Source organism: Aphelocoma coerulescens, chromosome 20, assembly GCF_041296385.1.
Source record: "Aphelocoma coerulescens isolate FSJ_1873_10779 chromosome 20, UR_Acoe_1.0, whole genome shotgun sequence".
Classification (NCBI taxonomy): domain Eukaryota; kingdom Metazoa; phylum Chordata; class Aves; order Passeriformes; family Corvidae; genus Aphelocoma; species Aphelocoma coerulescens.
The window spans coordinates 11,301,001-11,328,481 of record NC_091033.1 but is presented as its reverse complement, the minus strand read 5'-3'; the positions used below and the strand labels follow the sequence as shown (position 1 = coordinate 11,328,481).

At 45.4% G+C, this 27,481-nt stretch overlaps 1 protein-coding gene across 2 annotated transcripts in view; it reads left to right on the top strand.

The window, feature by feature from the left end:
* The window catches only part of CDH4 (cadherin 4), a 420,603-nt gene extending 393,364 nt beyond the window's left edge, over nt 1-27,239 (top strand). The window contains exons 9-16 of one of the 2 annotated variants that reach the window (XM_069034053.1): nt 4,407-4,592; nt 9,915-10,168; nt 13,292-13,434; nt 17,375-17,608; nt 18,663-18,896; nt 23,063-23,202; nt 25,025-25,189; nt 26,571-27,239. In XM_069034053.1, the coding sequence (XP_068890154.1) occupies nt 4,407-4,592; nt 9,915-10,168; nt 13,292-13,434; nt 17,375-17,608; nt 18,663-18,896; nt 23,063-23,202; nt 25,025-25,189; nt 26,571-26,777 (1,563 nt within the window). In that variant the 3' untranslated portion in view covers nt 26,778-27,239. Of the gene's footprint in view, nt 1-4,406; nt 4,593-9,914; nt 10,169-13,291; nt 13,435-17,374; nt 17,609-18,662; nt 18,897-19,998; nt 20,593-23,062; nt 23,203-25,024; nt 25,190-26,570 lie in introns of those variants that run through there. The other variant, XM_069034054.1, reaches the window with a different exon arrangement.
* The last annotated feature ends 242 nt before the right edge of the window (nt 27,240-27,481 follow it).

The window sequence follows — 27,481 nt, the reverse complement described above, 5'->3', positions numbered from 1 at the left end:
ACAGCAGCCGAGAGCTGGGGCGGCGTAGAGGGGCTGGGATAGCTCACAGCCCCAGCATAGTCATCCCTACAGCAAACAATATTGGAAATTAAAGGTCACAGAATTGATAGTAAGGCTTAAGAAACAGCAATTAGTCTGCTAGGAAGAAAAGCTAAATTACCAGTAGTAGGAATGGTGGGGGGGGAGGGGAAGAGCATTATTGATCTAAATATCAAGTTGGCAGATACGCTGAGTACAATCTAGAGGTTTTTTACACCTCTGGGCTTATTCAACCCCCACAATAAAAAATGCAGACCTATAAAGATGGAATGAGAAGCAATCAATTAGGATGGCATTTGCTTGTTTCCGTGCTGCAGTTGGGCAAGCACATCACAATTAATGATTTATTAGGAGATTTTCATCTTTTTTTTTTTTTTTTTTTTTCTCCATTTTACACAGATTGCTGCAACCAGACCGCAGTTGTTTATTAATTTCTCTACTTTTCAAGCATCTTTGTTAGATATCAGGCAGGAAAGGTAAACGCTTGCCTGGGATGCCAGCAGGGGTTGGGTGGATGCCCTGAAGCATGAGGAGCTGCGGGTTTTATTCAGGCTGCGTGCCTGCTCCCACAGCTTGCGTGGGCCAGTGGAGCCCCCCGAGTGCTGGGATCCCTGGCTGCACATCCCTTCATCTCCAGAGCCCAATGGCAGACTGGCAGCAGGAACTGGGGAGGGATGGGACTCCCCACCACCACATGCACTCACTCTCATTTCGGTTTCTCCCAGCCTAAGGGACCCAGAGAGAAGATTCAGCACTCTGCAGCAGCCACAGCTGTCAGGGGAAGGGCTTAGAGTCTAATAAGAGGACTGAAATGCCCTTATTGTTCTGTGTTAATCCATAGCTATAGGTCATGAAACACTATTTCTCCAGGCAATTCAGCCTTCATAAACCACTGCTGCCTGGAACAAATATTGTGTCATCATTAGCAAATCTTGGAGACAACAGAAAGATCTTTCCTGCAGACATTCATGCGAACAAGTCTCTGCCTTCACAGCTTTTTAGCAAAACCAGCCAGGGAAAAAAGTAAGAACATTGGAAAAAAGGAACTCCCTTTAGAAGGAAGCCTGAATAATTATCTTTGTGTTCATCTGTCTCAATCCCACACCTCCCTAGGAGTGGCTGCAGTAGCTAATTGGTTTTACTCAGATGTGCATGGCTTCACTGCCCAGACTCCAGATTTATTGCACAAAGTCAAGTCATGGTCTGAATTCATCATTTGTCCCCTACATCAACCCCTTTCTTCTCCAGAATGATATTTGTCCGCATGTTTATGTGCTGTCAGGTCCAAATGAGATGAAAGACAAATTCTGGGATTAACCAATTTTAGTACCAGCCCAAAAATCAGAATGAATTATTTCCTTTTCAGCAAGGCATGATTTCAGAGAGGCCAGCTCCAGAGGAGTGGGAGAAGGAGTTTTGCCAGCACAGGCTTTTATGGGAGGGGAAGAATAAAAGACCCTACAGAATTTAAGGATTTAAGAACATGCCAGTTTCAGAAGGAATCCTTATCTGAGAAGGGAAGCAAAGTGTGTAACAATCAACCATAGAAATCCTTGTGAATGGTCTTTAAAAAAGCACTCTGGAAATAAAGGACTTCAAATGCAACAGTTGAAAGTGAAGCTAAATGAAATACAGGGGAATATGAGTAAATGCTACAGGTATAGGTCAAGCACTGCTTTATCAATCTTGTGTTTACTCCAGCAGCTCCTCCGTTGCCCATTGTTTTACATTGTTTGAATAGATATGCTTCTCTTTATTTGAAAATCAATTGTAATCTTATGAAAGAGAACTTAGAGCAGAGGGAATGCTGGAAAGCAGCATAGTGAAAGATGTTCATTATCCTGAATTACTCCAGGGTGGGGAGGAAATGACATTAAAGAAGTGTGGGTAGCTTTGAGCTGCCATCCTTCCTTTAGCAGGTGTAATTTAATGTCATTACTTAATTTTATTAAAGGTAAAGACAATTGTGGACAATACACATTACAGCATTTACCTATAATAATGATAGTGGGGGAGTGTGAGAGGGAGGAAAGGCAGACTGCAGTTTGAATTCCCAGTAGCTGATGATCTGTAGCTGATGAAAATTATTCTTTTCTTCATGGCACATCTCTCCAAGATTTGCTTCTTACCCTGAATAGCTTTGGATGGCTCCTTTGATTCCAGTGAAGGTGCTCTGTTCTCATCAGAAAAACATTTTGCTTTATAAGCACAGTAGGCAATAGCCACTCTCAGTGCTGCTTAGGACTGATAATTTCCTAACTGGACCTAACAGAGGTCAACAACAAGTGGATGAACTCCTGGATTGCCCAGGATGTGCTGAGCATTGTGGTATTTACCCCAATGGAAAAGCTTTATAGGCTGCTGTGATCTTCCTCCAGGCTTTATATTGGCATGTGCTTGTGTATTTATAATTTTTAACATAACCTCATATTTTAAAATGTGTAAGCTCTGTCACTATGGGCTGAAAACAGATGTGATGGCTGTTGGAAGAGCTGCTGTAAAATCCATTATGTGGGACTTCCATGTAACCCAAATTCGTTGGCAGCCCCTGGGTTATGACCTGCTAAAGGTGTTCAGGGATCATATAGGACTGGCCCTCTTAAATGGGTTAAATACAGCTGATGGTTTGTTCTTGATGATTTAATTCTGTTTGGTTCTGCAGGGCATAAGCCTGGGAGTGACAGAAAAAATCTGTGGTCCTGGGTTGAAGATCTGAGATGGTTTCAGGGAGTGTTTAACTTCTTTGGAATTACAATATGATACCTTGTTGTTGGCAGTGCAGCCTAAAAGAGGCTGGGGGCTCATGAGCTTGTCACTGCTGCTGTGCCATACAACATTAATTTAATGTAATGGGCAATAACTAGTGTGGATTTAGGAAGAGATGATCCTGTTTAACTAATCTCCTTCAGTTCAGACAAGGGTGATAGTAGAGTGTACATATGACATAATCTAATGGATTTTTCAAGAGGCTTTTGATAAATTTCCATATATTTCCCTTGCTTAAGCTGTGTGCTGCAGAGACTACAAATTGGGCAAGAGAATGGGTAAAGAAAAAGTGCAATCAGGGGAAATAAAGAGCAAAGAAGAGCTGTAGCATGTAGTGGAATAAGAATTATCCTGCAGCTTCCCACTGTTCTTCCCCACCACTCAGCATGGCTGGAAAGAGATGCCATCTGCATTCACTAATGAAAACTTGTTTAGGACAGGTGCATAGCAGAAAAGAGGGCAAGATGCCATTCAGGATACCACTAAAGGGCAAATTTAAGTTTACATTAGCATAAGGCAGACTGAATATTTTTGCTGTCAGCAGTGAAATAATATATCCTAAATATAAGCATCCGTAATGGAGAGATGCCAAAGGATGGGGATGGGTTAGGAGGGGAAACGGACTCTTGTGCTAACAAAGGCATGATTTATTATCATTTACACAACCTGGCATTTGTGCACACCAAAGGCCAGATTTTAGAAGTGCTCTGCTCCTGCAGTTTGGGGCCAGGATTTCAGTTGCAGACACCGAGCCAGCCGCTCCCGGCATTTCCCCAGTGTTTAATTTGCCATATGTCACTCAGAGTGTTGATTTGCGAGTGCTGCTAATAGGCAATGCTGAGACATGAGGACAGTTGAAAATTTGGGAATGTGTCTTACTGGCAGCTTTTGAGCCCCAAACACTGGAAGTATTCACAGGCCAGGATCCCTGATCAGCCATGTGATAAATCAGGGACTGGAAAGCAGAAAAGAATGCAGTTAATGTGTCAGGATGTGCCTGAATGGGACATGCTCCATGGAAATCAGTGCTAAATGAGAGAATTAAACACCAGGAAAGGCTGTGGCAAAATCACAAGAAACACTTCAAATAATGAGACAGAATCAAATCAAGGGCAAGAAAGAAATAAAATGAAGTAAAATCACTGAAGAAGCAATAAAATGGCATCACTGAAATCTGAGTGAGGCAAAATACCTTGGGATAAATGGAGATAGTCATCCTAAAAAATTTAGACATTTTATTCTGCCATTTTCCCATGCTGTTGACAATTAACTCTCTGGTTGATGTAACTGAGCAAGAATACCAGGAATGGTTTTTGTTGGTTTCCTTGGAGCATTTGCTGAATCTTGTGCAGCAGCCGTGTGATAGTGGGTTTGTTCTCCTTTGGGCTGAGAGGTGAAGTTAGGCTTTGGGAAAATACTCAAAGGAGAAAAATAGGAAAATCAGAATTTAGAAAGAGATGTGTTGCTCATTACAAATAACTGCATGGTCCTGTTAATGGGACTGGTTTCCCAGTGGGCACGATGATGGAAGGGAGAGGGGAGGGAGGTGTGAGGATGGACAGAAAGCTCCCACCGTGACCACTGCTGTCTTTCTTTTGCAGTATTCAGGAGAAGTGCCTGAGAACAGAGTGGAGGTTGTGGTGGCAAACCTGACAGTGATGGACCGGGACCAGCCCCACTCTCCCAACTGGAATGCCATCTACCGCATCATCAGCGGGGACCCCTCTGGCCACTTCACCATCCGGACAGACCCCATCACCAACGAGGGCATGGTCACCGTGGTGAAGGTAAGGGGGAGGCCAAAGCACACCATGTTTGTCACCCTTACAGCTGCAGGGATTGCCAGGAGCCAGCAGTTCTTTCATGCCTTCTCTGCCTGGAAATACTGGGATCTGTTGTTTCCCGTCTCTCTCCATGTAGGAGTCCTGAATACTCTCACCTCCAGCGTATGGCACTGGTTCTGGGTTTCCCAGCTCAGCCCAGCCCACCCATGAGCTTTCAAAAAGCCTCACATCCTGAAGGGGCTCCCAGCACCCGAGCCTGACCTCCACCTCCTGCATCTCCTTGGCTCTTTGAGCTCTGTAAGAGGGAACAGGCCTGGGCTTGGCAGCCCTGCCCTTCCTGAGCCAGAAAAGCCCCTGTTTGCTGTGAATCAAGGGCAGTGTTTCACTGCCTGGGTCAGTCAAGTGAGCCTCTGTGAAAGCAGGGAATGCAGGAGAGATGTCAGGACAAGTGAATTTTCTGGTAACAGAAGGAAAGGAAATCTTCCCTTTGACTGAGTTGTTTGGCAGGGAAACTGCTGGAGAAATTTTCCTTTTATAAGGAAATTAAGCAATATAAGGTATTAAGTGATAAACACACCGAGTGGGACAGATCCTCAGTTCAGGACAGCTCCACTCAAGTGAAAGCCACCCTGCAGGTTGGATCAGCCAAGGATCTTGTCTAAAGACTCCAAGAAATCAGACTGTAAATATCCACCATCCTGTCTTCCCTCCATGTGCTGGGAGAGCTGGAAGCCTCAAGATACCCACAGCAAGTATCAAATTGTGTTTCCTTCCTTGCCTCCAAAGAACATGGCTTTATCTTCATTGGAGCATTCGCTTCCTTTTTCAGTTTTGAGGCCAGTGAGTGTTTCTGCAGTCATTACACACAGCCAGGACATCACTGGATCCCTTCAGGATTCACTGAAGCTCTTCCCAGATAAGATGCCTGTGGATGCTCCCTCTGACTACAAAAAACAGTGAAGACATCACGCATAGGCTGTTGAGATGTGTAGGAGCTGCACAGCACACACCAGGCACTGCACATGGGAAGGATTAATACCTGCTGGGGTGGATAAAGCCAGCACCTTCTGATAAGTCTGGCCTTCCCTTACAAAAAGTTTTAATCAACAACATAGGTAGAAATACTAATGTTTAAAGAGCAGCATGATTCAAGAATAGCTCTGTGCTGAGCCCTGTTTCCTTGTTATTAGCTAAACAAGTTGCAGTCATTCCTAATGTGCTCAGTTTGGGTCTTAGGAAAAATGGCATCAGTGAAATGCCAATGAGGTCACGCTGGCAGGAATGTGTGAGCCTGTCCTGTTCCCTGACCCTTGGGCTATGTGTGTGTGTCTGCAGATGCTGCTCTGCTGAAACTTCAAGGGAGACATCATCCTACCTGCCAGATGGTATTTCAGCAGGGTCCTCTTATTTATCACTTTTTGCTGCTCTGTGATGATGGTTGACAGCCTTACCTGGTACAACATTATGAAACCTCTTCAAGCTTAGACATGTGTATATGGTTGCATATATGTGTGTAAGTACACACATATCCATATCTGTATATTTTCTGCTTAAACAGAAAATATTCAATTAAGTAAAGTGCAAAAATTTAACTTCCACTGACATCAGCAGCCAGTCTGAAATCGAAATGCCAACGTTTTCACTGCAAGCAGGGGAGGACCCCTTGTTCTAAATCTTGCAAAGTGTCAGGACTGTAGTTTAAAGGCACATCAAAGTGAACAACAGGGGATTTGCATGATCAACACTTCTGCACAAGGACTTGTGCATAATGAGCCATCCCTTATTCACAACTTGCAGGCAAAAAGCAGGGCAGATTTGTCAAGACACCATTGATGCTGGTGTTGACTTTCCACTGCTGTGTAACCCACAGTGATCACAAAGCAGAGAACCACATGAAAATCCAATCTCATCGAGCTGAGCCCAGAGCTTGAAATTGCATTGGATGTCTTCAGTACATCACCTCACCTGATCCCCCTGGGCACCGGGGTTCCCTACCCTTATCAGGCTGGGAGGCTTTTTGGTGTATTTGCAGCAAGGAGAATGAGTGAAATTGCTTGTGATTAAATTTTCATGGTGAAGAAGGGAAGACTCTTAGGATTCCACCTTCTTCTTTGAAATATGTCGTTCTCAGTTAATAAGTGAATATGCTTAAAGATTTGGGGGATGTACTCTCATCAGACTGGGTGGCCAGTCAGAGCTTGTTCTTTGTGGTGTGGGAGCAGTCTCTTGCTGGTTTGATCACTGATGTGGGTTGAAAACACAGGTAAAAAATTAAGTCAAGTAATGAACCGTTTATTTACAGACCCTACATGGCTGAATTTTCACGTGGCTCTTCAAAGCCGCTTATACGTAACTCCTGCTGCAAGCAAAAGAGTCACAGAAACAGCACAGGGTGTGGGGCTCTGTGCAGAATCCCACCACTTCACCAGCATTTTAGGGGCCTGAAACAGAGGGCCAGAAATCCATCCAAACCAGATTTCCCTTTGGAGTTCAGATTATGCTCATGGGGACCATTTTGGAGCTGCCCTCACAAAACCCCATCTGTAGCTCCAGTCTGATCACCAGAGGTATAACATTTCCCTTTTCTGTTCTTGCCTTTACAAACCATTTCCATAACTGTGCAAGACCCTAATCTTCAAAGAAAGCCTTGATCAAGGGGAGAGAGAAACTTCCCACTCAGATGAGACACCACAGAGTCTGAAGACAATCTCCCAGAGCAGCAGTGGCTGCCCTGTGGCAGCCAGCTAAGTAAAATGTTATTATAAACTCTGCATGGATCAGAGCTGTGAATTTATAATGGAGATGCTGCTGAATCTTCAGTTATTATTTGCATCAACTATAACACCAGGCAAATTTGTTCACTTCAGTTAAAAGTACCCCGAGACAAGGAGGACACGTGGCAAGCCCTCGGCATCGCTCTGCTGCACCCAGGTCGGAGGTGCTCGTGAAGGAGGAGGATGTGCAGCATCTCCAGGGGGATATTTCCCAGCCAGATCAGACTCCAAACATCCAGCAAGGAGTATCTGCAAAAGTGCTGCTTTTTAATTTCATGTCAAGTGCTTCTTGGACATAAAAGTGAAAAAGTAGGCAACAGTCCCATGTGTCCTTGTCCCAAATGTAGCAGCTCTGTGGGCTTTTTCAGGAGCCTGCTGTCATAGAATGAAAGAATCATTTTGGTTGGAAAATACTTCTAGGATCATCAAGTCCAGCTGTTAACCTAGCAATGCCAAGCCCACTGTGTCCCTAGAACCACGTCAGATGACCAATATACAGCATTTTCAGTGAGATGCAGGGAGGTGGAAGGGATGAGTGTGGTGTGAGGAACACAGAGTGCTCTGTGCACCATTATCCTCAGAGGGAGGCAGCTCTAGGGAGCAGAGGTATGAATTGTTCTGGTATAAATTGCTTATTAAGGTGTGAAAGAAGTTCTGCCTTAGGGCTGGACGGTGTCTGGCTGCAAGGGGCTGCTGTCCCATGGGGTTCAATAGCCCAAACACTGCGGAGACAGCACAGGCTGTTGATTTTACCTTTTTTTTTCCCAACAAAATTGTGTGAAATACAACTCAGTGGACACAGGAGAGATGGGGGCAGATGACCTCTGTCTTGCAGACTGAAGTGTGGTGGACACTGTATGGGGACACTGATGCCTCCTGGACAGCCTTTGGGGTGGCTGATCCTGGTCCAGCCCTGCTCCTTACACGATTTTTCTGCAAACCTGGTTTTGTTGCTCCCAGAAGAAAGAGGAAGAAGCTGAGAGAATGGCCCTACATTCTGGGGGGAAAAAAAAAACCCCACTACTTTGCATCAGGCCACATCCTAGCAGAGTTGTGTGTGGTCAGTGTGTCCTGAGCATCAGCAGCAGGGAGTTTCCCACATCATTCCCCATGAGCTGCTCAGCTCAGCCCCCAGCTGCCTCAGCCCCTGTGGGGAGGGAGGTGCACAGTGGCTGCAGGCAGGTTAGCAAACAGACCAGCATGAATAAAAGAAAAAAGAAGAAAGTTGGGGGAATATAAATGTAAGGGGTGTGAAAAGAAATTGAGGAAATGCATTAGTCAAATTGTTTCAAGGCCTTGAATAGTGCTTAAATGGGAACTTTTACCATGCATCAGTTTTGAATGCAGCACAAGTCCGTGAGTCAGCACGGGTGGGTGTACTGGGAATCTTTATGCTTCCTTTTATTTATTAAATGTTGGCCCTGCCTGTCAGGAAGCCATTTAGCATCGGGAACATTTGCACTTCAATTGAGTAGAGATTCCGCTGTTTTACCTTTTGCCCCTGAAATTTGTTTCTCTCGTGTAGCCTCCTATGATTTGATTTCCCTCCTGACAATACTGGGTTTTAAACAGGACATGGCAGCCAGCTTTTGCTGCTGTAAATCCCTGCCCAAGTCAGTGTAGCTGTGGCGTTTTACACCTTGAGTGAGCGCTTTGCAGACTCAGCTCTGGAGAAGGTATTAGGGAGGATGGATACGCTTCTAAATTTATAAATCACCGCAAAGCAGTTTTTAACAAGCAGAGGTGTGATCCTGCATAACTCAAGCCTCTCTGGCAGATGATTAGCGACTTCCCTCATAATAATTAGTGGGATGGTTTGGAAATTATTATTATACTGGGCTCAGTCAGTCGTGCCAGCAGAGGCTTTTCACTCTGTCTGGCTCCTGAGACACATTGTCTTCATGAGTGTGTTGAGAAGAGATCTGTGGCCTCTCAGCAGCAAAACCCAGCTTTAAGAGTTGTAGGCAACCTCCAGAGACCACGAGGTGCCTTGCAGGAGGATGAGAGGTCCCACTGGAAGGACCACCCTCTTAACCTGACCAGGGATTTTTTCCTGGCCGCTCCACCTTTGCTTATAAGCTCATTTAAGAGGGAAAATAAAGAGCCCTTCAGGCTCATGAGTCTGCAGAGACCGTCCTGGTTCCATAGTCAGCAGTTTTCAGTGCTAATAGCACTGCTAAGTGCCTGTCCCATCCCTCTTAACAGGCTCCACCTGTTGCATTAGAGCAGCCCTGGGTGGGTGATGCTCAACTCTCACAGGCAGGTTGTCTTTTGGAAACCACTTAGCACTGGAATGAAACACAGGGAAAATGCTCCCTGCTGTTTGCAGTTTTTCCTTTGTGGAATTTTTTTAACTATTTGCACTGGAAGGCCAAACCCTCCACTAGGTTGAAGTTGCTCTGGATTTACACCTTCAAAAGTACTGAGCTCAGGAGGAAACAAGATGAGGCAATGACTTTGATATCATCTGCCTTCTAATCTTGCAGCTTCCATCCAGAACGTAGAATTTATTCTCTGCTTGGCTCTATACTTGCTTGTTTGTTTGTTTTAGGCAGTCGATTACGAGATGAACAGAGCTTTCATGCTGACAGTGATGGTATCAAACCAAGCTCCCCTGGCCAGTGGCATCCAGATGTCCTTCCAGTCGACAGCAGGAGTCACCATTTCAGTCACAGATGTCAATGAAGCACCGTATTTCCCAACGAACCACAAGTTAATCAGGCTGGAGGAAGGGGTGCCAACGGGGACCGTCCTGACAACGTTTTCGGCTGTGGATCCCGATCGCTTCATGCAGCAGGCAGTAAGGTGGGACACCAGGCAGCCAAGGGGCTCCCCTACAGCTGAGGGGTTCAGCTGCACAAGTTTGGGGAGCCAAGCAGCTGAAAGCCAATTTCCAAACTGACTGGTGGGATATGAATGAAATGCTTGGCAGGGAGTGGCACCTGCAGTCGAGTGCTCGCACAGTGTCCTGCACGCCTGTAAACTCACAATCCCCCTGCTCCAGGTAAGCCAGGCTCTGAGCAGCTGGGCCAAGGAGAGCAGAGATGGATCCCGTGTTACTGGCTTGCAGTGGTGCAGGTCACACCTTCAAATGAAGCAGGTTTCTGCATTGTTACAGAGGTCAGGGCTGCCTTGCCCAGCGTGCTCTGGCCTGTGTGGTTCGTGCACTTCATAAACACAGAGGTTTGGAAAAAGGCAGCGTTAGTATTTCTGTTTTATGGGGGGAAACTGAGGCACAGAAAGGGCTAGGCCTGGTTTTTCAAAGGGAATGGCTGGGATTTTTAATCATGCCTTGTGTTGCTTCCAGAGGATTTAGGTTCAACCTGGCTTAAAAGCGCAGTGCAAGAGGAGCTGTCAGCTAGTTCAGAGCAAGGCTGGTGGGGTTACAAACAACTGCTGGGCAGGCTTTTAAAGTGTCATGTAGTTCAGTATTACCTGAGCAGTCAAACATCCATTCACAGGCCATTGGCACTTGGTCTGTATCTCACTAATGCTCCCCTTGCCTGCTAGTAGGCAAGTAGGTGCAATTTGTTCCAACCTTCCCTTTCTCTTCAGAGCAGCTGCCAAACATAAGCTCCTCCTTAGCTGCTTTCCCTGTGAATGGGATTCAGCTGGCAAAATGTTAACCTTGTAAAAGTGAGATTTTGATCCAAGCAGCTTAAAATGACTTTTAATTCATGCTGTGACCAAGAAGGTGTCACTCACTCTGTTTTGTCCCACCTGGGCAGACTGGGGACTGAATCCACAGTCCAGGATCCCAGCTCACGCACCTTCCCACCAGGAAATAATTGGCAGGAAAGTGTAGGTGAAAATGAGAGCCCTTGTGACACTTTCACAACTATTTCAGCTCCATCTGTGCAGACAGGAAATGCATTTCCTGCTCTTGGATGCTTCTACATCCACAGAAATTGGTTTCTTTTTTAAGAAAGTCTGTAAGGGCTAATAGCACTGCTAAGTCTGTGAGGGCTGCAGTATTTTTGGCAAAACCTGAGTATACAACGTGACCACAGCTGAGACCACTTAAACTTGCATCAGTTGTGACATTTTGTGTCAGGAAGAGTTTGAAATATTTCACCTGGCACGGAGCTGTCTGGTCTAGAAAATGATCGTTTATTCACTGCCTCATCTTGTTGTCTTTAGACAGCTATTGGGACTTTGGAGGAAAGAGACCATTCTAACTAACAAGCTCATTTTTCTTACATTCTTTTTGAAATATTGGCCTTTGAAGGGTCTTTATTTCCCTGATGTCTGTACCAAGGCTGGTTTTCAGAGGAGAGAACAACTCATTTCTGATGGAGTACTCCCTCTAACCTGGAGGGGGGTGATCTGTAATCCAAACGAGCGCCTGCTGTTCCTGTCATTGCACAGGGCACGTGTAGGGTCTTGTAAGGCTTCCTGTGAATATGAACAGCCAGTTACTTGAGTTGTTTCTTTCTAGGGCTTCCAGGACACACATTTTGTGCATCCACCAGCACTTAATTTCCAAACCCCAGTACAGTCTCTCTCCCTTTGCATCAGGACAGCCAGTGCCCAGGTGTTGCAAGAAGCAGTGGGGTGTTTTTGGGGTCCTGTCTTTGTGAGATGTAAAAACAGATATTTTAGTTTTTACTTCACAGTTGGCATTGGTGAGTTAGGAGCAAAGATACCCAAAAGGCTAAGCCTACAGATCCATGATAAACACTTTGCAGAGCTGATCCAGCTGCTAGAGCCTTGCATACAATTTTCAGTCTCTAAATAGTCTTTGATGAAACAGAGTTTTTACAAACAGAAGATGAGGAAGCAGGAGCATCTCCAGTAATGCACGGCTTGGCATGGCCAGTGTCACACCTCAAGTTATCCTCATTAGCCACAGACACATTCACAAAGCCAGCTTTAAAACTGGATCCCTGGCCATTTAACAGAGAAAGGGTAGGAGCCTCACAGCAGTGATATTGAAATGAAAACATCCCAAAGAGTCTAGCTCCATGAAATGTAATTCTATCCTTTGGCAGTGGTTTGTGCCAGCTGTGTGTTGCTTTCCTCTTCACATGGATTGATGCAGCTCAAGTTTCCCTTTGAGTTTCTGCTTCAAACAGCCCAATTCTGGAAAGGGAAATTCACCAGAAGCCAGTAGTGCTCTCACCTGTGTATCTAATGATAATCATATAAAATTATCAGCAGGTCTGAGTTACCCATGAAATAAGCTCAGCTTCTGTTTGCTTATTTCAGCAGTTTATAGTCTGGCCATTTATTAGCTTCCAGTCAGATAGTTATGGTCCATCTCAGTTCAAACAGTACAAAACTGAGAAGTAGAAATCAAAAGCAATGAATTAAATAAAAGCAAGAAAACATGCAAGTGAGAAAGATTAACTGAACACACTGATCTGGAGAACACAGGAAAAGTTTGCCCAAAACAAACCATGTTCTCAGCTGGTTGCATGGGACATGAATAGACAACAACTGTGAGTTGACTGAGTATTTGGAAGGAGACTCTGGTGGTGTGGTATTCCCAAACTGTTGTTTATTCGTGGTGGGCAGAAAACAGGGATAGTCTTGGCTTTAAAAACCTGTTTTCAGAAGGGCAAAGTCAGGAGCAGGAGAGAGCAGGAATCCATCCTCTAATTCAGGCATACGAATGCAGTGGTCATTGCAGACCCCATTTCTCCTCATCTGCAAGACATCAGGAAATGTCCTCTCCTAGCAGCAGGAAACAGGCATGTAAGTGCCACTTAGTGGAAAGAAAAATCTTTAAAACTAAAGAAATTGAAAAATTGAATAATTGTAAAGGTCAAAAACCGGAACTCAATTAGCATTGTGTTTGTCAACAAAACCAGTTATCCAAAGGTCCTTTGAATCATGGGTCAGGAGTCCAGAAAAAAACGTATTTCAAGCAATATTAAGGATATGTCAGTGAAAAGACTGCCATGTATTTATTTCCTTTCTCTGTAGATACTCTAAGCTGTCAGATCCTGCAAACTGGCTGAACATTAATGCCACAAATGGTCAGATCACTACTGCTGCTGTCCTTGATCGAGAGTCAGACTACATTAAGAATAATGTCTACGAGGCCACATTCTTGGCGGCTGACAACGGTGAGCCCAGGCTTCACATTGTTCATGCTTCAATAAGACTCTAATGTGATGCATTAAGAGAAATGATGCCCTGACAGAGTTGTCAGTATAAGTTATCTTTTTCCCAGGTTTTTATGGTCAAAAATGTGAAAGTGGGATGGGAAATTGCTGGAGTAAATTAAATGTGCGCAGTATACGGAGAGCGTTATTAAGGGAAAGGGAGGACAAATGGAAAATTGATTTGGGGAGCTCAGTGTAGCAGTGTAGCCTGAACTTAAAAAAGTGTCAAAGTGATGTGCTCTTCAAGGGGTGCCAAGCACACCGGTCCTGGTAATCCTCCCAAAGGCACTGATCACAGCATTCAGGAAGCCTTCCATCAGGAAACCAGAAATAATTTTATGGGATGTCAGGAGGGTATTAAAAATAAGTCCATCTGTTGAACTGTGGTGGCTTTCATAAAGGTGTGTCTGTCACTGGAGCCGGGCGCTTTCTGGCCACTGCCTTCCTGAGAGGCGCAGCCGTCATCCCATCATCTCAGTGCTGGTGTGCTTATTACCAAAGCCACTGAGGCCACCCAGGCCTCTTGGAGAAGTCCTGTTTGCTCTTCTCTCCTCATTAAGGATCACTCAGTGCTTTTGGTCCAGTCAGCGCTGAGAACTCCTGCACTGGCCTCACTCAAGGGTGAGCAGCCCAGTGCTGCTGCCCCGCTTTTCTCTTTCTAATCCTGGTTAGGAGGAGTTGATTAATTTTGCTAACCACACCCAAATGTGGCCATTCTGGTATTTCATTCCTCAATTCCTGCAGATGGAAAAAGCTCAGGAGTTTCCCAGGACAAGGAGAAGGCCTTCCTCCCCCTCACCCACCCTCACCTCCAGGGTGCTGAGCACTCAAACCAGAGCCCTGCTTCAGCAGCACAATTAAGTCTGGGCTTGGCTGTGAGCACCTAAGTATATTGCTCATACTCTGCAGGTGCTTTCAGGGCAGTGTTTGTGTGATCCCTCAGGCTGGAGGTGCCATGGCCATTATGAGCAGATTCAGTGGTGCTTGCAGGGCTAATGAAAACTTCCTCCCGCTGGGGCTCCATGCATCACTTCAATCATTGCATCCCGGGTCACAGGGGCAAGGGAAACTCATGGAAGAGTTTCAGTGCTGAGGAGTTGTACCAAGAAGAGCATTTTACCCTTCCTTGTGCCTTGAATGGCAGGACTCACCCCACAGCCCCATCCTAAGCTTCCCCTCCATGAAGGCAGCCAGGACAGTGAAATTCAAAATATTCCTGAAAGGGTCTAGTGGTCTTCATCTGCAAAAGCCACAGGGCAGAACAGGTCAAATGAGTTGGCCAGGCTGTTCACAGGTGCAGTGGTAGAGTTTGAACCCACCAACCTACTCATCACCATCTGACCTTGCAAATCCCAGGCACTCGGTGCCACATGATGTGGAGTTAACCCCTTTCCTTGGCTGTGGTGCTGATGCTGCAGTGCATCAGTGCCTCCACATCCATCATTTCAGCAGCTCAGAAAGTGAGGGCCTAGATAAATCTCTTTATTCTGAAAAATTAATCTATCACCGGTATATTGCAGCCATCAAAATGCACATAAAGCAACACCTTATTTAAAATTCTGTCTTGAGTGCTTAGGATAACAGCTAAAGTTTCATCTAGGCTAATAGACTCTTACCACATTTCTCTCAAGTTACAGGTTCTCTGGCATCACGTACTCATCAAAGAAAAGCTTTGGGTCAAGGGTTTTGGGGGGGATTTTTCTCTCTTTCTTGAAGAAGCAGCAGCATCTTCTTTCCTTGAAGTTCTTTTTGCTGCTCTCAGTACATGATAAAGGAGAAGTTTAGCCAAATACTCCTTGGACGTGCTCTCTTTCTCTCCCTGGGCTACAGTGCAGAGGTACTGTCTTTAAAAAGAGTCTTGGCTGCAATGTAAGGAGGGCAAAAGGGGAATCCTAATCAACAGCATAGTTTTAACCTGGTTTCCGAGGAGAGAGTCCCTTGGATCACACAAGTGTGGAGCCTGGCAGTGTTTGAACCCCGCAGCCAATTTCAGCCAATCTCCCAGGGAAGCTGAGAACTTAAATATATCATATTCCAATAGGTTTCATGAAGCAGAGGGCTGAGCATGAAAACCTTGGCTTATGCCTTGCTGTGGGAATGCAGACGCTGGCCCTGTGAAAAAGGCAGTGATAGAGAATGCAACAGTTACATGTAGATGGGGAGGCTATATATTCCTCTTCCTTTTGTCATTAGTATTTCAGTCTTAATTTCAGGGATCAGACCAGCTTCTCCACTGGAGTCAGTGATGCTATTGCAGTCCTCATCTCCTGAGGATAAAGTCCAAGGATCCTTCATCATACATCAGTACCTGCTTTATGTCCTTGCTCTCTCCGTATTAGACAGCTGAAATAATGTGAAATGTGCCATAGTTTGTAATATTTCACCATTTAAAGAATTGTTTACTGTTCATTTCTCCTGAAACTGCCCCAGAACTGCACTCAGGAACACTAAGAAACAAAAATACCAGGACTCGGAGCCCAACAACACTCAATGGCCCAACAAAAGTGCATTTGTATGTGCAGCAATTGCAGGTTATGTCAGCCACGTGCCAGTTAGTGTCTCTCAGGACTGAGGGTTTGTGTTCAGTCTGTCTCAGAGGTTACAGTGGGAGCCTTGCTTTTATCCCAGAAGATATTCTGGGTAACATGGATGCAGTAAAATCACTTCGCTTGGTCCCAAAAGTCAGTTTTCATGTTCAGCCCCAGTATCCTGGTGGGCTGTCTGCCTCTCCAGAAGCTTTCAAGGCTGATCAAAAGACATTGTTTTAGAAGGAGACCTACCCCATGCTTCCAAGATGAAAGATGAGAGTCCATGATTGAAGAGCTTGTGTGGAAACCATGAAAAAAAGGATTTCCAGAGTTCCTTCAGAATTTTTGAGGCTCCCTTGAGAAATGGAGGAAGGAATGGAGGAAGGAAAGTCCGAGGAAGCAGAAGCCTGGTGGGGAAGTGGTTTGTGTAGTTTTGTATCTAGCACTGGGAGGAAGGGCCAGAACTGAAAATACAAACTTAAAAAAGAATTGCTGAAGCCATGCTGCCAGAGGAGAGAGGCAGGAAGAGGGCAGGCCAACACAGAGCTGCCAGATAAATGTGTGGGGAGAGAAATGGAAAACACTGCACCCTTTCTGGGAAGGCTGTTCTCCCCTGCCAGGGCAGATACTACTTTGTGTAAGTGGTCATTAGTCAGACAAATGTGCCTGTCCATCAAGAAGGGGCTGGAGGACCAGGACTGCCGTGCTGTGGCATCCCTGCTGGTTGGGGCAGATGTGGAGAGGATGGGGAACTGTGTATTGGGACATAACACTGCTGCTGGGGGTTAGTGGCATCACCCAATGTGTCTGGTGGTGGCTCATACCATGGGCTTTGAGCAGGACCTCTCACCACTAAAGCTGGGGCTGGGTGTGGGACATACTGGAGAGGTGGGCTTTCTTTGAAGCAGAGTAATGGTCTCAAAGCTGGAAACTGGCCAGCAAGTGCTACAGTAAATGCTGACCCATGGGTTACACTATATGGGTTTTTCTCCCCTCCAAGCCCTCGTCTTCCTCTTGTCAGCTCTCTTTCTAATGGTTTTTCTTCTTCCAAACAGCCATTACCAAGATTTGCAGGAGCAACTTGGCATCACCTGCTTGTAGTTTCAGGGTCTAGGGGCATTGCTGCAGGCTACAGATCTGCAGAACTTAACCTCGTGTTCTGCAGGAGCGAAAAACAGCAACATTAGGAGGCTTGGGGAAATTTTAATAAAAGCACGTAAAGCAAGGGACCGTGAAAGTGCAGCATGTCCCTGATGAGGTCCAGGGAGGCAGGGTGAAAATCCTGGTTTACTGGAAGTGGAAGGCAGAGAAGGGGCTGGTCCGTGGTGTTGCCAGTCCCTGGTGGTGGTCACAGGTCCGTGTCTCCCGAGCAGGAATTCCCCCCGCCAGCGGCACCGGCACGCTGCAGATCTACCTAATCGACATCAACGACAACGCTCCGGAGCTGCTGCCAAAGGAGGCGCAGATCTGCGAGAAGCCAAACCTGAATGTCATCAACATCACAGCCGCGGACGCTGACATCGATCCAAACGTGGGGCCCTTCGTCTTCGAGCTGCCAAGTGTGCCATCTGCGGTGAGGAAGAACTGGACCATCACACGGCTCAATGGTAAATGGGGCAGGCAATCCTGAGCACATTTGGGCTCTGGTTCACTAATGAGCCCACGTGCGGCTTCCAACTTTTAAACTTTCTCGCTTTTTTTATCCGATTTTTATTTTTTAAAGCACATTACGGCTGACATTATAGACAAGATAGTTAATCAGAAATGATTTGTATCAGACCTGCAGCATAACTCTAAGAGCCTTGGCACTTGGCTTTTTTTAATGCAGTTCATAATTATGAACAGTTATCAGTAGTGAACAGAGTATAAATCATCCATAATGGCCAAGGGGAAAAAAGCTATTATCAGTCTTCCTTATGTTCCTCCAGTGTAATTGTCATAAGCCACAATCAGGATCAATGTTCATTTCTCTGACCATAATTGCATAAAGGCAGCCTTTTAATTTACCATGGAACCAGGAGGGCTAGGTAAGTGTGAAGATTACCAGTATGTGAAGGATTTTTATATTGCAGAGTGCAACCACAAATGGCCCTAATTGCTCTGCTTATTGGTAGTTTCAGCAGAGGATGGAAAATATTGTGGAGTTGTGGGCTGGTTTTGGCTTCAAAGCTGGTCCCTCTCACTGAGGTCTGGCAGAGGGTGCCAGACCAGGGGCAGCAACCTGTGCCCTCACAGCTCAGGGCTCAATCCCAATGGGTTTACCTAGCTGTGCCTATCATCAGTGGATTCCCAAAATCCTGAGGTGGGAGCGTGGGTGAGTGTAGAACCTGCACAGTGGCCAGGGACAGCCCAGCCTCAGGAAACATTATCCATGTGTTCCTATTTGTGTTTGATGCCATTTTGAACACATACAACTGGATTTGCAAATGGCATCCATGTAGGTTAGTGCAGCAGTGAGAACACACAGTATTTTACAAAGCACGGGCTGGTTGTTGGCCAGACTGTTTGCCAGAGGTCTGAAGCTGTCCTGGCCAGGTGTGTTGTTGATAACCTCTTCTGCAGGGCTCAGAAGAGGGCTCTAGCAGAGAAACCCTGCACAAGTGCAGCTGCAAGGCTCTACCAGTGTCTTTCATCGGTCTGTCTGTCTGTCTGGGTGTGCAGGGGACTATGCCCAGCTCAGTTTGCGGATCATGTACCTGGAAGCAGGAGTGTACGATGTGCCCATCATCGTGACGGACTCAGGAAACCCCCCCTTGTACAACACCTCTGTCATCAAGGTGAAGGTGTGCCCGTGTGACGAGAACGGCGACTGCACCACCATCGGGGCCGTGGCTGCTGCAGGGCTGGGCACGGGGGCCATCATTGCCATCCTGATCTGCATCATTATCTTACTGAGTGAGTACCACAGGACCTGCCCTAAAATCACACACTAGTTTGGGTTGGAAGGGACCTTAAAGCTCATCTCGTTCCAATCTTCCTGCCATGGGCAGGGACGCCTTCCACTATGCCAGGATGCTCCAAGGCTTGTGCAACCTGGCCTTGAACACTTCCAGGGATGGGGCAGCCATGGCTTCTCTGGACAAGCTGGGCCACACCCTCACAGTAAAGACTTTCTTCCCAATATCTGCTCTAAATCTATCCTCCTTCATGTTTCCCTGTTCCCTGTTCTGTTTCTGTAGCTGGCAATATTTACGCTCCATGCAGAGGGCAGACCCCTGAGCTTGGGCTGTGGGGGTGGTTTACACATCTGCATTCAAACCTCCTTCACTGCAGCATCAGCAAAATGTCTCTGCCTGCATCAGACCTGTCTTTCTAAGACTTCCAGTAGCTTTGCAAACATTATTACACCTGACAACAACTTGTAAGTAGTGAGTGTGATAGGATCCTCCATATTTTGCAGGAAAAGATTGAAGGCCCCTTCCAAATCCCTGTGTCAGGATCTCCCATAGCTCTCATGTCCCTGGCTGGCTGTGGATATACAGGTTCCCAGTACCAGATACACTGGTTATTAGAGTCTGGCTAGTCCCTTTCAGAGCCAGTGCATAACTGTGTTTTTCTGGTTGTTCCAAGGAAAAGAAGAATGGTAGTTATTCCCGTTGCTTTTTGAATGACCTCAGATTGGAGGATCATGGGGGATTATGTGTGTTTTTAGAGGAAGGATCCCCAATTTCTCAGGGACGCTGGAGGACTGGGGATACATCACAGGGAAAGACTGTCCATCCCTTTACTCAAGGCAAAACTATCCCTTTTGCCCAGGAATGCTGTCAGTCCCAAGCTTCCATGAGCATTACCAATAACCATGTGTGCGCACACTTAAAAATAAAAATTATATCATTATAACTTCAAGCAGGAGTTGGCACAGTAGGAATAGATAAAAACAAGCGCTGAATGAACAGTGAGGTAAATATTCATCAAGAAACACAGGGTGAATCTGTGGGACTCTCATTAAAGCTAATGGGAGTTATGGTGCTAAATCACATTTAATATTTACCCCCAGTGCATCTAAACAGAGAGCAGACAGAGCGACGTATGCTCCAAATGTCACCTAATGGGGACATGACATGGTACATTAGGAGAATGGGTCATCCCTGGACAGACATCCACATCCCGAGCCAGTGGTGGGAATGTATTGATCTGCTGTGTAATTGATCTGCTGGATCAGGATGGAGAGTGAGCAAGGAACTGGGTGTTTGTGCTGACCCTGCTCCTCTCCTAGCCCAGCCAAGCTGCTGGAGCATCCCTGTGCCCAGCCATGATGCCCATTTCCTGCCCTTCATGCCCAGTTTTGGCTGCTCCTCTCAGCCAGGGTGGATTTTGGAGCACTGTGGTCGCACACCCCGATGAAGATGAAGATGTAGATGTTCATCAGCCCCACCTTCTTTTGCTGTGCAAGTTTGCTGTTTCCCCTGGGCTCAAAGTTTGCGTTGGAGCCGCAGAGGTGATTAAACACAGGTCTTCTTTTTGCTGCTCTTGAATAAATCCAGTGCTAAAATACAATTTTAAACGGTTGAAAATCCTATTGACTGAAATTAACTTCAGCTGAAGGACATTTGATTTAAGAGATTCCTCTTTCCATTTTCAGATACATTATCCCATTTTAAATTACGGGTTTTATTACAAAAGCTTATTTTTACATTCATTGTAATTCTAATTGACTTTTTTTTTTTATCTTGGAGAGCTGCAAAGCACTGTATCAGTGATGAAAAATGTAATTTGCAATGATCAGTTTTACAGTTACATCCTTCCAGTGTTTTGCCTCCTTTGTATCTGTTTCATATCATGACCTCTAAACAATAGCCTAGAAAAAGGCAGATGGGGTATTTTCTTGTGCTATTAGAGTCAGTAGGTCAAAGTTGGATGACTCTAAAAGGAAGAAGAAGCAAGGGGAGAGATCCAAGATTGCTCCTGTGAAGGAAGTTTATGCCTTTACCTTTGCTCAGAGGGGTTTTTTTCTTCTTCTTGCTACCTGATGTATTAGCTGCACAAATAACACATTTAGAAGAGCAATGCAGTAAAAAATTGTGAAGGGTGAAGACAATAGATTTCAAGGAAAACTACATGCAGAGCGAAAATGGTTCTAACAGCAGTAATAGCACTTCCCATTCTGCAGAGTGAATAAAAGGAAGGAGAGTGCACTACATCCACCACTGACACTTTGAAGGTCTTTTTTTTTTTTTCCAAGGTAGCTCTAAAGGCATTAATGACACAGTTTTTTTCCACAAGTGCATGAAAAAGTATCATTAAAAAAAAAAAAAAGAAGGAAATAAAAAGATAAACCCCGGTAACCATTATAATATTGTCTTTGTGGACCAGTCAGGTATCTTGTTGTGAGAGACTTGAAAATGAACAATGAGAAAAGGAGTTCAAATAGTCTGCTAAATAGCTGAGGTTTTATATCGCAGATAAGAGTTACATATTCTTTCCTTTTCTTTTTTTCTTTCTTGAATAGATCTGGGATAAGCATTAAAGAAATGCTGAACTATCTGAAAACAATTCTGTTAGCTGGCAGGCAGGGATGGCCGCCAGTTGGCACACAATGGCGGTAATTAGCTGTCTGGTCCTCTTCGCTCACTTCACTGAATGCCTGTTGGGTATAAACACTTTGGTGCTGGGAGGAAGAGTCTGGATCCTCCTTACCACCTCCTCCTGCAAGCTGGATGGCCCATCCATGTGCCCGGGGTCTGGTCTCAGCTAAAACCTGTGAACTTTGGGATGTCACATCCTGCCTGGGTTTGGTTGTGTTGGCTGCGTTGCTTTGGCACAGTTGAGGGTTGACCCAGGTGAAATGAACCTGGGACACTTGTTCCCACCTCCACTGTCCATCCACTGATCTCTTCTCCTGCAAATTGCCACCATGGCAGCTCAGGATGGGGCTTGCATGGAGAATGGGGGGGAGGGCAGACAGTGGGAGGTGTAACTGCATCAGCTGCCCAGGCTTAACTTCATCCTTCATGGTAGTATTTGCAGCTACTGAGTACAAGAATGAAAACAAACATGTTAACACATTCTTGAAGAAGACAAGATCTGGCTGCCTTATGTTAGTGGAGACTTGAGTTTCCAGGTCATCTTCCATGCAATAATTCACAGGGATCACACAGCCCCTGGAACGAGGGTGTCTCTTTGGAGGGTGAGGTTGTGGAGCAGTGACGCAGTGTTCCCTGTGGGTAAAGTTAGGAAGGGAAAAATTTCTCCTGATTCAAGAACTGCTCATCTCTCTCTGTTACTGTACTGAGAGAGATTAGCCAAGCCTGGCATGTGAATGCTGATGCCCGAGGAGCTTGGCTGTGTGCTACCAGATATGCTCTCCCTCGTTCTGCAAAGCTAGCCCTGCTTTTTGAAAGGATTTCAGATGATCTGAGATTTGCTTTCCAAGTCGATGGCCAAATGCATGTGCTAATGTCCTGGCTAATCTGATCTCAGAAGTCTAAAGAGCCTCCTTCATGGACCAAAGAAGAATATGAGGGAGGCCAAATTGGATTACAGGACCCAATGTTGTGCAGCCTCCCCAGATCAGTCTTGCCTGGCCAACTGCAGTAAACAGCAGAGACTGTCACAGTCAGGGCTTGTGACCTGAATGGGCTGAACCTGTGCCACGCTGCTGGAACAGCCCCTTGTGTACAAATTTGGGGTATCTACCCATTTCCTTCTCTGCAACTCTCTTCCCTCCATCTTTACTTTATGCCCCTGAATAAAATAAAGGTGGAAATCTAATCCTGAAACTCAGCATTTAGATCAAATATTTTCAGAAAGCTGCAGTTTTCACACTTTCTGGTTTCTTCTCCTTTGATTTTGTGTTTTACCCCTGATATATATCAGCTCAATCAGCCTCGGTGATGGATCTTAAAGAAACTTTTGTAGTGGGATTTTGTCACAGTATTTACAGCTCTCACTGATCTGTCCTTTAAAAATTAGACCATGCAATAGGTTAACATTTTATTCCTCCTGCCAGCAGCCGGTGAGGTTCTCTGCAGTGGGCAGGGGCAGGTGAGATGTTAGGACACTCTCAGCCTGGCCTCGTGCTGCAGGAGGTCCCAGCTGACCCAGCTTCCTCCCCATTGCAGCCATGGTTCTGCTCTTTGTGGTGTGGATGAAGCGCCGGGAGAAGGAGCGCCACACCAAGCAGCTCCTCATCGACCCCGAGGACGACGTCAGAGACAACATCCTCAAGTACGACGAAGAAGGAGGTGGAGAGGAGGATCAGGTGAGAAGAGCCCGTGAGTTATGGCCAAGGAGCAGCTGTGCAATCTGTACTCTCAAACAGGCAGAAACCACATTATCTTCAGTAAAATTCATGCAAAGGATCGTGTTCCTTTATTTATGACCAGGCAGCTTTGTTGGCTTCCCTGGTGTGGTGAGAGCCAGCAGGTCCAGGAGATTCAGGTTATTACTGGGACACTCTCCTGTGCAAGCAGGACCATGCCAGCAGGCCAGTGCCATGTGGATTTTTCTACCCCCTAGGCAGTTTCCTGGGGAAGAACTATAAATCACTCCATTGACACTCATGTTCAAACTGTTATTTCTGTTATTTAAGTCATTAAAATTGTGTATTTTACCAGAGGTCTTCATAAAACCAGCCAGCAGCTACTGCCCTGCCTAGCCCTGTGGCTGCAGGCTCTTGCCTTGACTTGCCTGAGCCTTGAGCTTCTGTGGGCTTTCCCTGCATTTACTTAATCGTCTCTAATGTGCTTTTAATTTCTTTTAATTTCTGGACATGGTTTGTGAGAAGTGTCTAAAGAGATTTGGGGATTTTCTCTTTCACCACGAAGCGCACAGTGGCAAAGCTTTGCTGGGTGACAGAGCCCTGAGCCACAGGCTGCCTGAACACGTCAGATTTCCTCCAGTGGTTCTTCCTACAGACACCGATGCTGGTGTTGCATGAAAACTTCCCTGGCCTGAGATATGCTTTTCCACTGCTACCTGTCCAATTCCTCAGCTAAAATAGCAAAGTTTGCTCACTCACATTGAAGTCACCTGTTTTTTACTCCTACCAAATGCGAGTAAATAGCCCAGGATACACTCAGATGTGATCTTCATGCAAATTGTGTGACTGTACACTGTGTAATGGCTTTATTTTTGCTTGTTGAATTGGACTGTGTGGTTCCAGGTCAGCGCTCAGGGATCCCACAAAACCACTACAGCACATCCTGCCCTGGAGGTCCCGGCGGCCTCCAAAGACGAGCGGGCGAGCCCGGTGAGAGCTGCCATGGCAAACTTTGAGGCAGGAGTTTACCAAAATCTTGAAAAGTTCTTATTCCACAGAAAAATCCTCACAATTAGCATTTCTTTTTTTCTTGTTGCTGTCAAGTTATTTATAAATGTTGCTTCTGGAGATTCAATCATCCCCGTCTGAGCACAAGGATAGTTTTCCTGGTAAAACATGAAGTATCTGGTTTCAGGCAACTACACTTTAGGCTTAAATATTTTAGAAAGAATTCATTAAAAATAACAGCAAAGGAAGAGCAGCAAAACACCATTACCTACATGAATACATTTTTAATGAAATATTACCTGGTTCTCATTTTGTGATAGAAACCTATTCTCTTGGGATTTTTCACAAGCAAAACGAGCATAATTACTTTGAAAGGCCTACATGCATAAATACAATACACATTTTAATGTTTTTACTTCTGTAGAAATGTAATTGCAATAACATGTCTACCAACACTGTGTCTCTAGATTATATTACGTCTTTTGTCAAAAAAGTTATGCATACACCTGTGCACACACAAACAAAAGCCAGGGTTTTATCCCAAATATTTCGAGGCTGTATGAAATATTCAGAAAATATTTAAATACTTGATCTGATTTATAAGATACACTCTTAGGAGGTCAGTTTTATGAGTTACTCAGAGGTCAAGTTCATCTGTAATTTAGATAGAGGTGCTACATATCCAGGGATAAGATTTGCCATCAAACTTCAGCTGGAACAGAATTAGAGCTCTCAGCTTGTTTGCACATTGAGTGAGTAGGTGATCTGAACGAAAAGCTCTGGGTTTCACACTGTGTCTTCCCATTTGTCACAGGATTACGATTTAAGCCAGCTCCAGCAGCCAGAGACCATGGATCACGTGCTGAACAAGACACCCGGAGTCAGAAGGGTGGATGAAAGACCTATTGGTGCTGAACCGCAGTATCCTATAAGACCAGTAATCCCACATCCGGGGGATATTGGTGATTTTATTAATGAGGTATGTTCTATAGGGGGTCCTGTGTCACATCTTCAAAGCTTGAGCAGCCAGCTGAAGTCAGGTTTCCCTGACTGCGCAGACCAAGTGGTATTACTGCTCACACCAGAAGTCTGATGCCAGCCAGGGAAAGGATTGGCATGAGCAAAGTATGCAGGGCTTGGCTTAATGAGGGCATTGAACCAGCAAAAAGCCCAAGATTTCTGTCTTGTGGGTGTCACAAACACCATGCTTTCAGCACCCGGGCAGATTGAGCCATTTGTGGCTCCTGGACTTGTAATTATTTCAGCGGTCTGTGCCTTCCTCATAAGCTCTGTTTGGTGTAAAGCCTCAAAGAGTTTGCAGCACAGAGAGACTCAGATCAGAGAGGGCTGCTTTATTTTATGTTAGATTACTGCTCCTTTATCTGCCTGTACAAATATCTATCCATTTGGTATTTCTTATCTCAGTTTTAGTTTTGAGTGATTGAGTGGTTACAAACCAATCAATGCATTATTTCCTCCGAGACAAAGCATGCTATCCATTTCCTAAGCCAGAAAAATAAATGTTACAGCCATTTAATTCTATTATTACATGCATTTCCTGCTGTGCTTTTCTCATTTTTATCATTAAAATCCCTTCTTCCTTTGTCCCTTTGCCCATCCTTCATTCACATTTACACACATCCATGCTTGTGAAGACTCGCTCTTCTTACACACGCCTCTGCTGCTGAAACCAGCTCCCATCTCCCCACGCTAAGGCCAGGGCTTCTGAAGGTGGGAATGTGGAACATTTGCTTTATTGCAGGGCTATTCCACCAGGCTTTTCCTGACGCTGGGCTCTGCAGCAAAGCAATTTTTTTTCTCCATATCCCGAGGCCATTTCCATGGCCTGCCTACACTGCTGCCCACACCGCACAGGAGCAGCAACGCTCCCCAGCCCTCAGCCCAGGATTCTGCACCCCACACTTGCCCTAATTGCAGAATTTTGCTGGGAGTGGCTTTTTTTATTTTGTTTTCCTAAAGGAATGAAAATCATCAGAATTAAAATATTGGTGGGAGAAGAAGGGTGCTGGTTTTTGTTTCATTGGCTAAGCTGGAAATCTCAACAGGCAACCCCAGAAAAGGCACGCTGGCCGGAACAGAAAGCTTTCCAGATCCAGAAATGGATCAACAATGGAAATAACTCCCCTGCCACTCAATACAACTCCTTTTCAGGGACGCTGGGAGTTATTGGGTTTTCTGCTGGGGGCAGCTGAAAGGTCTCTACCCAGAGGTGCATCTGGGAAGCCCTGGGACCCTCATTTTTCTCTTTTAGCTTTGCTGCAGGGATCCCAAACATCCTCCCAGCCCAGACCCCCTCAAACCCCGTGGTGGGCATTAACACCATGTGTTCACCCCCCCAGGGCCTGCGTGCGGCCGACAATGACCCCACAGCCCCCCCCTACGATTCCCTGCTCGTCTTTGACTACGAGGGCAGCGGCTCCACCGCCGGCTCCGTCAGCTCCCTCAACTCCTCCAGCTCCGGGGACCAGGACTACGACTACCTGAACGACTGGGGACCCAGGTTCAAGAAGCTGGCGGACATGTACGGGGGAGGAGAGGAAGATTAAACTGACCTCATCTTATTAAAAAAAAAAAAAAATTAAAAAAAAAAAGAAGAAGAAAAAAAATTTAGGAATAATAAAAAAAAAAAAACAAAACAACAAACCCACAGACAACGTTAACAAAAAGAGCCGATGCAGGAGCAAGAACTGTACAGATGTGGCAGCTTTTTTAATTAATATCCCCTGCTGACTGTATTGTTATTTTTAGTGGTGATATAGGAGGTTTCTTTTTTTCCTTTTTTTCCTTTCTTTTTTTTTTCTTAGAATATTGAGCTGTCTCGCATGAACACTTGTCTCTGCTGCAGGTTTCTTTTTGGGTTTTTTTTGTTTTTTTAATGTCAGCTGGGATATTGCTCGTTTACCTGCTTTATGACTAAAGAGAGTGAAAGGCACTCTGTCTTAACTTGAATTTCTTAGAACAGAAGCACTGTTTTTAAAATATATATATATATATATATTTGAAAGTGCCTTTTGGTGCATGTGTCAGATTCCCTTCAATCTCAGGAGTGATGAAAACAAACATACAACCATCCTGGGCAGCACTCCCTGTGACCCTAAGCCAGTTCTAGCTGGGAAGGAGTTAACAAAAAGGAACTGTGGAGATTGTTTCTTTTTTGCCTTTTTTTGTTTCGTTTTGTTTTGTTGGTTTTTTTAAGGGGGTGATTCATTCTGGGGTGGAAGAGGATTGGGGTGGGGGGGGGAAAGATGTT